The following is a 12,488-nucleotide window of genomic DNA, read 5'->3' as shown; positions in this document are numbered from 1 at the left end:
GGGTAAGTCTTTGAGAAAGATTTCCCACACTGGTTGATTTCTGGATAAGAAAGTAAACAAGGAGAAAAACCTTGATCCCAATTCAATAATTAGCTATTAATACAAGAAAGAAATAATAATTTCTCTCACATGCTAAATAGTTTTGCCACTTTTTCAACCAATGGACAATAGCCAGGAGATATGTATCTATTCTAAGTGACCTCCTTGGATTGACCGAAGAGTATGGGCATTTGGAGGATCCAGACAGGGATGATATACAATGGATATTGACCTTGTTCCTGTTCCTGTGACATATAGCAAAGGAGTCATATTGGCTCAGATTTTATTATAGGCCATCAGCAACATTCAGTTGAGTTTAGTCAAGAGGGATCAGTTTCATCAGAACTTCCACATCCAAAGCAATCCTGAAATATGTCATTGTAAGGATCCTTTGACCCTTCTGTGGTCAGAAGAATGAGTCAGCACTGCTCTGCAAGTAGAAACCATACTACTGATTCTGTGTAAAATGTTAACCTCTGACCAAGGGTCATGGTCCTAAAGCATGCGTTCAAGTTCAACAAAAGTCTTAGTTTTGGATGAAGCAGGGGTAATGAGGAATCCTATTATGACATGTTCGGGCTCCCTAGAGTGTAAGGACCACAGTCTTGTTCAGGGGTGCAGGTCCAAGGCTATGCAGATGCAGAAGCAAAAAGAAGGCAAACAGCTAATGTATCATGTTCCCAGTCCAGGTTGGCACAGGGAGACAGAGAGGCCTGAGAACACCAGGCATAAGATCTGGCCAAGAATGACCTCATGGAGCCTTTCAGCTCAGAGAGAGGCTGTGTACCAGGCTAGGAAGATGTCTTGCATCCAGCAAAAAGGGGTGTAAATTTGTGTAGGGTAGAGGAATAAGCACACACCACTAACTGTTGCTTACTACTCAGTTAGACTACATGTGGAGTGGTGGAACTCTTGGGTAAAAGGGTATGGACATGTTAGCCATCTTATTTGCATCATTCCATATTACTTTCATGGTAGTCGTATCAGTTCATCCCTCCACCAAATATCCATTAGTGTGCTTCTTTTTCCACAGTACTTCCTACATTGTCTATTGTCACCTATTGTCATCTCTGCCAATTAGTTGGATATTAGATGAAACCTCAGAGTTGTTTTGATTTGCATTTCTTTTATTATTAGTGCTACAGAGCAATCTTTCCTGTGGTTGTTAATAATTTGCAATTATTCTTTTTATAATGGTTCATATACTTTGACTACTTATATTTTGGGGAATGGCTTTTGGTCTTACATTTTTCTGTTAATTGTCTACATATCTTGGATGCCAAACCCTTATCAGAGTTATTTAATGGAAAGATTTCTTTTTTTCCCCATTAAGTTTTTTCTAATCTAGCTGGCTCTTGTAAAGATACTCTATTCCTGGTATGGAAACTCCCTCCACTGATGCAGATTAACCATATGTTTGTATCTTATGGGGCAGCTAGGTGGCACAGTGGGTAGGAGGGCCTGGAGTCAGGAAGACTCATCTTTCTGAGTTTAAATCTGGCCTCAGGCACTTACTAGCTAGAACAGAGGATCTTGAGTCAGGAAGACCTATCCCAGTTTTTCGTCCTCTTGCTAGTTGTATATCCCTGACCTGTCAGCCTCAGTTTCCTCATCTTTAAAATGGTAATAATAATAGCACCCACTTCATAGGGGTTGTTGTGAAGATCAGATGAGATATTTTTAATGCTATGTAAACTTTAATGCACTATATAAATACTAGCTATTATTGTTATCTCTGTCTCTGTCTCTCTCTCAATGTTTTTCTCTTCCCCCTTCCTCCCTTCCATACTCCCACACACTTCTTATTCCCTGAGTTGTTTGTTTCCCTCTTCCCAAATCACTTTCTCTTTCTTTTGGGTTTATCCTGTACTTGCGTCACTTGACTGTTTCATATCCGCCTAGTAGAATGTGAACTCACTGAGGGCAAAATCTTTCTCACTTCATATTTGTACTCCCAACACCAAGCATAGTTCCTGACACATAGTAAATCTTTAATAAATGCATGCTGATTTTTATTATGCTTTTTTCCTGACTCCATGCTATATTTCTAGACCTCAGAATGCTGCTTCTGAATCTCTTTCTACCTTCCTAATGCATCTCCTATTGGACTTGGCCAACCCAGTGAGCTCTGATGACACAAGATCACAAAATCTCATTGTTGGAAGGGACCTCAGCATATATTCCATCTACAACATGACCACCAGCTTTAAAGATCAGTTGTTGTTATTGTTCAGTTGTTTCTGACTCTTGGTGACCCCATTTGGAGTTTTCTTGGCAAAGATACTAGAGTGGTTTACCATTTCCTTCTCCAGCTCATTTTACAACTGGGGAAACTGAGGCAAACAAAGTTAAATGACTTGTCTGGGGTCACAAAACTAGCAGGTGTCTGAGTCTGTATTTGAACTCATGAAGATGAGTCTTCCTGATTCTAAGCATGGTGCTGTATTCACCTAGCTACCCAAAAGATCTCTAGTGAGGAAGATCTCAACACTTTCTGAGCAACATATTGTATTCCTAGAGAACTCAATTTTTAAAAGAAGTTATTACTTACATGAAGTCAAAAATCTTGCTCTTTATAACTACCACTTGGTTCTGGGACTCCTAGTTTTACCTTCTGGAACCAAGCCAAACAAATATGATCCCTCTTTACATGATAGGTCTTCAAATACCATCACAGTCTCTTCTGCCCCAAGATTTTTCTTTAGGTTAAACACCTTGGATTCCTTCAACCAGTTTACATATGACATCAACTAAAGTCATTCACCCTAGGTACTCTAGGATGAAATACAAACTCCTCTGCTTGGCATGCAAGGGCCTTCACAATCATGATGAAACAACCTACCTCTCCAGGCTTATTAAACATTATTTCATTTTATGAGCTCTATATTCCAGCCATAATGGCCTTCTTAATGTTCCCACGTAGGACATTCCATCACCCATCTCCATGACTTTCAACAGAATGCCTAAAATGCATTCACTCCTCAGGTGCACTCAACAGTTGTCTTCAAAGCTATGTGTCCAGAGTTAGCAAGAGTAGAGAACTTCCAGGGCAGCTAGATGGCGCAGTGGATGGAGCACCAGCCCTGAAGTCAGGAGGACCTGAGTTCAAATCTGGTCTCAGACCAAACACTTGACACTTACTAGCTGTGTGACCCTGGGCAAGTCACTTAACCCCAATTGCCAAAAAAAAAAAAAGTAGAGAACTTTCCTGACAAAGCCTTTGGTTAGTCATAAAGCTCCAGAGTTGGGACCTAGTAAACTCTAGACCTTACATTTCAAGAAATCATACATGAAAACTATTTAGACCTTTCAGAATGAGAGAGCAAAGTAAAGACAGAAAGAATCCACCAATCACCTGAAAAGAACCCCAAAAGGAAAAGACCAGGAATGTCAGCCAAAATCCAGAGCATCCACATCAGAGAAAAAATCCTGCAAGCATCCAAAAAGATGCAGTTCAAGAACCAAGGAACCACAGTCAAATTCACACAAGACTTAGCAGCTTCTACTATAAACAAGAGGAGATCTTATAATACAATACATCAAAAGGTAGAAGATCTAGGCTTACAACCAAGAATAAGCTCATTTGCAAAGCTGAACACGATCCTACAATGAGGGAAACAGGCTTCAAAGGACTAGAGGACTTTATCTGTGAAGAAAAGACTAGAGCCGAGTAGGAATCTTGAAATACAGAACGAAGAGTCCAGAGAACTCTAGATGGAAGAAACAAATGTCTCTTCAGAATCTCCATGTCTTCAAAGAGTAACAAGGGAGCTAAGTAAGAAAAAACAAAGTGGTTCTATCGGTGGATCGGTTCTATTCTGAGGGTTTCGAAAGGAGAAAGCAAAGGGAAGGAAAATGGAATATGGTAGTGTAGAAAGAAGGAAGAAAGAGGAAGATTTTGTTATTTCTCATAACTGGGACATACATACGAGAAAAATATGCAAACATGGTGGAAGTAGGGAAGGAATGAAGATCAAATGAAACACATATAAAATGGGAAGAGGAAAGTTGAACACACGTGGACACTGCAAGTTTGGTGCAGAAAGCTATCAGACTCAAGAGGAAAACAATGATGGGAGGGGCAGTGATAAGAGGGAAGATAATACCTGGGAAAGAATGTTGGTATTATTGTTGCTATTGAGTTGTTTCACCTGTACCCAAAATTTTGTAACCCCATTTGAGGTTTCCTTGGCAAAGATACTGGAGAGGTTCGCCATTTCCTTCTCCAGCTCATTTTACAGATGAAGAAACTGAGGAAAATAGGGTTCAGTGACTTCCCCAGAGTCACAAAGTCATGAAGTGTATCAGACTGTATTTGAACTCAGGTCTTCCTGACTCCAGGGCCAGTGCTCCATCTACTGCAGAACAAATGCCCTGATCCTGGAGTACCAGAATCCAAGGAGAAGCCTCAGGTTTCCTCTGACATAATGGGAGAACAGCTGAATAAAATGTGAATATGAGAAAACATTATTGAGCTCTAGGAGTTGATGAAAGAGGCTATTTCGTAGAATGCTGGGCAGTATGAACCGACACAGGATAAAGTGAATAAACCCAGGACATCAATGTGTATGAGGACATCAGCATGGTCAAGACAAACAACTCTGAACCATGTCTTTAGAGAAACTCTGAGAAGTGTTAACCACCTGACAAAGAGAGGAGGGCCACCAGATGCAGAAAGTGGACTCTGACAGTCTAGACTCTCCTGTTATGTTACAGGGGATTTGTTTTCTTTATTTCTTCTCAATTTTTAATTCAAGAATGAGGCAGGAGTAATCGTGATGGGGGGAAAAAGTAGAGCATTGAATCATCTTTTTAAATGCACAAAAAAGAACAGAAGGCATTTAGATAAACAGAACAGTTTGCGAAGACAGGGTTGGACTTTATTCTATTATTGTTTTGCAAGCTGTCAGAAAGAGAGGTTCATAGTTTCACACAGAATCCTCTTTCTGTGTTCTGCTGCAGGTATGGAAAGGCTCCTCTCTTAGTGTTTAAGTTCAACATTAAAAACTTTAAATTAAAAAAGCACACCCAGTCAGACACCTGCCATAGACACTACTGTGTCCAGCATGAAGTATGGGCATTAGAGAAAAGACTGCAGGGGGAGATCATAGTAACATGAGAATATAAGTAGAAGCTTCCCCACGTTTTTATTTCTGAGGAAACAGGAAGCACATGAAGCTAAGAAGTGGCAGTGAGGAAGAAGAGCGTTCCAGGCACATGGGACAGCACTGAAGGGGCACAGGGTCAGAGAAGGGTCCTTTATGAGAAACAGTGAGAAGGCCCCAGTCACTAGATCATGAGGTACTTGGAAAGGGGTAGAGTGTAAGGAAATAGCAAAGGGAGGAATTGGCCAAAGTCTGAAGGGCTTTGAAGGACTTTTTATTAGATCCTGAAGGTAATAAAGAGGGACTGCAGTTTCTGGAGTAGAGGAGGTGATGTTGTGAGACCTACTTGCTCAGATAATCAATTTAACAGCTGAGTGCAGCATTGGCTGGAGTGGGGAGAGAATCGAGGCATGGAAACCAACTAGAAGGTCATGGCAAAAGTTCAACCTTGAGATGATGAGGGCCTGACACAACGTGAGAGCTTTCTGAGTAGAGAAAAGGAGAGGAAAAAGGAACCTGAATAACCATTTCACTTTTTTTTGGCCTCAGTTTCCATAACTACAAAATGAAAGGTTGAAACCAGCTATCCTTTTTTTTTTCCCTTTAGCTTTTAGAAAGATATAATAGAAATACAGAAGAGAAGAATATACATCTTCTCCCCCAATCCCATCAAACAACAACTCAAGGGACACATTCTCCTCACTACACCTAATAGACCACAGAATCTCCAAGTCCCCTCCAACTCCATTTCATCTAAGCCGGGCCCTTAGCTCTCTATAAATTTTGTTGGTTCTCTGGTCCTAGTTTTCTTTCTAACTCAGCTCCTTTCTTTCCTTCTTAATTCTGTTCTTTGCATAGACCCTTGTCAACTCTTGGTCTCTAGACCCAGAGCCATCTGATCTCTCCTAGGAAGGTAGACAGGCCTCCTCCTCCTTATAACCACAATTGGCCACCTGCCACAGTCACCACCACATCCAGCCTAAGGCAGGTGCATTTAATATTGCAATAAAAAAAGAGGTCACATGAGGTCACACATTCAAGGAAATACAATTGAGCCACTCCCTCCATGTGCATATAACCACTTCTGGGGTCCCTCAGTTCAGGCTGGACCAGCACTGTTTTGCATGGTGATAACCAAGGCACCTTCTCAAACCCAGCCTAAGATACAAATATCTCCCACCTTTCTCACTGAGCTCAGAGCTCTCTGCCTCCAGCTCTGCAAGGCTCACAATGCTCTCCCAGTCGTTGCTTCTCTGGATCCTACTGCTCTGGCCTCAAGGTAAGAACTCCAATGAGCCTTAGGTTGGCACCATTTTAGAGACAGAAGAAGTTTTCCAGGGGGCATCTCTGACTCAGCCTGAGGGTAAGGGAACTACTCCTCCATTCACTGTCTCTGCATAGGATTCTTCATTCACTGAAATTTCTTTCTTGTTCTCCTTTAGAATCCCAGGCAGTCACAGTGATGACCCAGTCCCCAGCCTCCCTGTCTGTGGGTCCAGGAGACAGAGTCACCATCAGCTGCAAGGCCAGTTCCAGCATTAGCAATTGGATAGCCTGGTACCAGCAGAAACCAGGACAGTCTCCCAAGCTCCTGATCTATGGTGCTTCCACCCTGCAGTCTGGGGTCCCTGCCAGGTTCAGTGGCAGTGGCTCTGGGACAGATTTCACCCTCACCATCAGTGCAGTTCAGGCTGAGGACGTGGCAGATTATTACTGTTTTCAATATAGTGGTGCTCCACTCCCACAGTGTTTCAGCCCTGAACAAAAACCTCTTCAGGCTGATCAGCCCTTCAGCATAGGGAAGCAGCTGCTTCACCAGAGTCACAGGCTTGGGGCAACCACTGCCCTCAGGGGAGAATTGGGTCCAATTCAGCCCTGCTGCAGGAGCCATTTGTCCCAGGGACCCTGGTCCAGGTAGAGAGATTAAGAAGAGAAAAAGGAGGAAGAGAAAGAATCTTCTACCTGGTATGCTTTAGCCAAAGACCACAAACCTTGCCATGCAGGCTGCTTCCAGAAGCTGGTCTCATTCTTACTATGCCCTCATAGGTGAAGACAATGTGCTGGCCATTGGTACAGTGAGAGAGAGGTCTTTCCTTGGTCTCAGTTTTTCATTTCTCTTTCTCAGGTCTCAAAGGTCATCTCCCCTCATTCTGATCTATATCTTGCTACTGGACTCAGATGGCTCTAAAGGAGAGGGTGAGGCTAGTGACTTTGCACAGCCCCACCACACTTAAATCCAATTGACTTGCAAGTCAGAACATCCCCTTCCTGATGTCATTGTTCTCTTCAAAAACAAGGATGAGCAACAATCTGTGAAGAGGAGTGGCTGCCCCACTGGGGACCAACTGCCCAGTTCCAGTTAGACAATGCTACTCCCTTCATTCCTTCCTTTCTTCCTCAACTTCTTTCTTTCTCTCTTCCTCCCCATTGGGAATCACACACTTACATTTGGGGACTCTGACCAAAGGAATATAAATTGCTTCACACTGAGTTCTGGAAACCCAGGCTTTGATAAAGCCCATTCAGATTCAAATGGAGTTACTTCACTAAGATTTCAATCCACTACACTCTGGCTCTCACTGATTGGCCAATAATAAGTCTCAGCCCAAGTCTCTCTGGGTCACTGTTAAGGATTTGATGGCTCAAAGGGAGTGTACCTAGCAATTGTTCCTGCTCTGGACAGAAACCCTGAGATCTTCCCCTCTCAAACTGTTTTGAGTCTAGATCTCCCATCTCACCTGGCTGGAAATACAACGGCTGCTCACAGGCTGGATCCCACTGTTGATTGGCATGGAAACTCTGATGTGCTCTCTTTCTGTTCTGGGCCAGTTGGCCTGTCTTTAGGCAGCCTCCTGGGGGAAGAGGCCAGGGCTTCTATTGGTGCCAGACTCGGTCTGGACACCTGATCTGGCCTTATCCAGCTGCAGCTCCTAACTTCTGAGCTCAAGCAATGCACTAGCCTCAGCCTCCCTGGTAGGTGAGATGACAGGCTTGGGCCACCATGCATGGCCTATGTACCAGGCCTAATGTCGTTATTACTCAATCATTTGTTCTCCTGGTCTTTTCATGTCACTCTGCATCAGTAAGTTTTTATAAATTTCTCTGGTTTCTCTGAAATCAGCTTTTTCACAGTGCACTACTATTGTAGACCCTAATTTAGTCCGCCATTCCCCAAATGCTTTCTTTAAGACTTCAGACTGGTGCTTTGTCAGTCACTACTCAGTTCTCTCTAAGAAAGATAAACAGGGGCAGCTAGATGGCGCAGTGGATAGACCACTGGCCCTGAAGTCAGGAGGACCTGAGTTCAAATCCAGCCTCAGACCAAACACTTGACACTTACTAACTATGTGACCCTGGGCAAGTCACTTATCCCCAATTGTCTAAAAAAGAAAAAGAAAGACAAACAAAATCAGGCTGCATGTACATGTTTATTTCTCTCAAAGCTTGTGCAATATGCATATAGAGATAAGCATGGGAACTCGTTGTGAAAATGACCCCAAGGACAGATAAACAAAGGGGCTCTTAGATCTGCAGAGCAATAAAGCAATTCCCTCTCACCACTCCCTCCCTTCCTGGCTCAGGATGCCTATGTCAGCCAAAATTAGAGTCTCCATATGTGTTAACCATAATATGAGAAGGGAATTTCTTAATTGGATAGATTGCAAATACAATACAATAAGAGAATGTTAAGGTGTCCATTGAAATTATAGATCCAGGATTTCTGTGTTTCTTTTATCATTAACATGAATATGTATAGCATAACACAGCATAACGTGTGTCCATAAAATTCCAAAATAAGAAAAAGTCTCATCATTCAAGATAGTGTCCAGTTCAAAGCATCCTGCCCTTGGGAGTCGTAAACAGAAGAATGCTCCTGATCAGTTTCATCCAGTCTTGTAGTTAGTTGCTGACACAGGAAGGAGCATTTTGGTTGCACTCAGAGAGCAAAACAAAGCCAAGATTGCAGAGGGAAAGCAGTGACTTGCTTGAGCTCTCTCCCAAAGCCCTCCAAATACCTATAAAAAATGGCTCTAAACAAATTCTAAAGCAACAGAACCCACAAAAAGACAGACTGAAACAAATTTCCAGCCAAAGACAGCCTGGATAGTTGATTGGAAAGGTATATCACACTGGGCAGGGAGAGGAGCACAGTGTGGCGTGGGCACAGGCCTCAGAGGACTGAATCGTGGGCAGCTGTGGTGGTTTCCAGACTTTGCAACCCACAAATGCCAAAGACAACTTAGAAGGTCAGCGGGAAAAGTCTGTGACTGCGGTGAGAGAAAGAGCTAGGTCTCAGCCGCAAGTCCTGAGTGCGGGCCACGGCTGCCTCCTGAGCTTCTGGCCCACAGACTGAGGGGGAATCACGTGGCTGATCAGAGGAGGATTGCAAGGATCTCTTTGCCAGTGCTGAGGGAGGTATCTCTTGCTTTACCTGTGCTTGGATCTGGGTCACAGTTCTGAGGGACTGTCCTGGGGAGAGGAGGAATGCTGCTGTGGTGAAACTTGTTGTGGTGGTGGATAGAAAATACCTCACCCCTTATCGTAGCACCTTGGAAGAACTGAAAATTTTCAGGTCCCTAGAAGTATCTCTGAAAACAGCTGCACAAACCCCCAAAGCTTGGGACAGTACATTCTCCACATTGGAAGCAGACTTTACCTTAACAAAGAGTTTAAAACTCAAGTAATTGGCCGGCATCATGAGTAAGCAGTGCAAAAAGAGTTAGACTATATTATCTTACTTTGGTGACAAAGAAGATCAAAACATACAAACAGAAGAAGACAACGAAGCCAAAGCTCCTACATCCAAAGCCTCCAAGAAGAATATGAATCAGTCCCAGGCCTTGGAAGAGCTCAAAAGGAATTTTGAGAAGCAAGTAAGAGAAGTAGAGGAAAAACTGAGAGTTTTGCGAGAAAATCATGAAAAACAAGTCAACAGCTTGCTAAAGGAGACCCAAAAAAATACTGAAGAAAATAACACCTTAAAAAATAGCCTAACCCAAATGGCAAAAGAGATCCAAAAAGCCAATGAGAAGAAAGCCCTAAAAAGCAAAATTGGACAAATGGAAAAGGAAGTCCAAAAGCTTACCAAAAAAATACTTCCTTAAAAATTAGAATAGAGCAATTGGAACCTAGTGACGTAATGAGAAATCAAGACACTTTAAAACAAATCCAAAAGAATGAAAAATTAGAAAACAATGTGAAATATCTCATTGGAAAAACAACTGACCTGGAAAATAGATTCAGGAGAAAGAATTTAAAAATAATTGGACTATCTGAAAGCCATGATCAAAAAAAGAGCCTAGACATCATCTTTCAAAAAATGATCAAGGAAAGCTGCCCTGATATTTTAGAACCAGAGGGCAAAACAGAAATTGAAAGAATCCACCAATCACCGCCTGAAAGAGATCTCCTAAGGAAAACTCCTAGGAATGTTGTAGCCAAATGCCAGAGTTTCCAGGTCAAGGAGAAAATATTATAAGCAGTCAGAAAAAAACAATTCAAGTCTTCTGGAAACACAATGAGGATAACACAAGATTTAGCTGCTTCTACATTAAGGGACCACAGGGCATGGAATATAATATTCCAGAGTGCAAAAGAGATAGATTTCCAACCAAGAATCACTTACCCAGCAAAACTGAGTATAATCCTGCAGGGGAAAAAATGGTCATTCAGTGAAATAGAGGACTTTCAAGCATTCTTGATGAAAAGTTCAGAACTGAATAGAAATTTTGATTTTCAAATACAAGACTCGAGTGGAACATGAAGAGGTAAACAGGAAAGAGAAAATCATAAGAGACTTATGGTTGAACTGTTTACATTCCTGCATGGAAAGATGATATTTGCAACTCATGAGACCTTTGTCAGTATTAGGGTAGTTGGAGGGGAAAAAATTATATGTAATTATATATATATATATATGTAATATATAATTTAAAATTATATCTAGATATAGATAGATAGATAGATAGATAGATAGATAGATAGATAGATAGATAGATAGATAGAGGGCACAGGGTGAGTTGAAAATGAAGGAGTCATATCTGGAGAATAAAATTAAGGGGTGAGAGAGGATTATACTAGGAGAAGGAGAAAGGGAGAGGTAGAACAGGGTAAATTATCTCACAAAAAAAAACCAGAAAAGAAAAGGCTCTTACAGTGGAGGGGAAACAGGGGAAGGTGAGAGGGAATGAGTGAATCTTATTCTCATAGAATTTGACTTAAGGAGGGAATAACATACACACTCAATTGGGTATGGAAATTTGTCTTCCCCTACAGGAAAATAGGCAGGGGGGAAGGGGACAAGAGAGTAGGGGGATAATAGAGAGGAGGGCAGATTGGGAAAGGGGGTAATCAGAAGCAAATACTTCTGAGAAGGGACAGGGTCAAAAGAAAGAATAGAATAAATGGGGGGCAGGATAGGATTAAGGGAAATAGAGTTAGTTTTTCACAGCATGTCTACTATGAAAGTGTTTTGCATATCTGCACATATATAACCTATATTTAATTGCTTGCCTTATCAATGAGGGTGGGTGGGGAGGGAGGAAAGGAGAAAATTTGGAACCCAAAGTTTTAAAAACACATGTTTAAAAAAAATGTTTTCACATGCAACTGGGAAATAAGAAATACAGGAAATGGGGTGCAGAAATCCATCCTGCCCTACAGGAAAATTGAAGGGGAAGGGGATAAAAGAAGCGGGGGGAGAGATAGAAGGGAAGGCAGACTAGGGAAAGGGGTATTCAGAATGCATGCCATCTTGGGGTGGGGGGAGGGGCGAGATGGGGTGAAAATTTGGAACTCAAAATCTTGTGGAAGTAAATGTTGAAAACAATAAAAAAGAAGAAATTAAAAAAATAAAATAAAACAACACAAGAAAAGGGAAAAAAAAGACAGGACACTGGACTTGAAGTCAGGAAAACTTGAGTTCTAATTCTGCCTCAGATAGATACTTAAGCTGTGTGACTGTAGGCAAGTCACTTAATCTGTTTGCCTCAATTTTTTCATCTATAAAATGAGGAGATTGGATCTCTAAGGACTCTTCCATCTTTAAATCTATGATACTAAATCACTTAACTTCTCTGAGATTCAAGTTCCTCATCTGTATAATCAGGAGATGGGGCTAGATCATCACTAAGACCCTTTCTATCTCTAAACCTATGACTTAAAGGGGAAAAAAAAAAGAATTAGTGCCTGGAGTGTGTGGGGAGTGTGCCACAAAAGTAGACAAGGGAATCCAAGACAAATTTGGCCCATTTCACAACTTTTTTTTTTTCCTGAGGATGGCCTTAAAGCAAACCATCTATTTTTATAAACTGTGGCTTTGGTTATTGTTTTTCTTGATTGGTG

The 12,488-nt window shown here is 41.8% G+C and overlaps 1 gene segment (V, D, J or C); it reads left to right on the top strand.

The window, feature by feature from the left end:
• The first annotated feature begins 6,226 nt into the window (after positions 1 to 6,226).
• Positions 6,227 to 8,050, top strand: LOC114030855. The segment is given in 4 exon segments: positions 6,227 to 6,423; positions 6,587 to 7,058; positions 7,270 to 7,340; positions 7,974 to 8,050. Coding segments are annotated over 4 exon segments (669 nt in total).
• Positions 8,051 to 12,488: the final 4,438 nt, after the last annotated feature.

The sequence above is a fragment of the Vombatus ursinus genome, unplaced genomic scaffold, assembly GCF_900497805.2.
Source record: "Vombatus ursinus unplaced genomic scaffold, bare-nosed wombat genome assembly UNPS02015016.1, whole genome shotgun sequence".
Taxonomy (NCBI): Eukaryota; Metazoa; Chordata; class Mammalia; order Diprotodontia; family Vombatidae; genus Vombatus; species Vombatus ursinus.
Note: the sequence above shows the minus strand (reverse complement) of the source record. Positions and strands in the feature narration are given on the sequence as shown.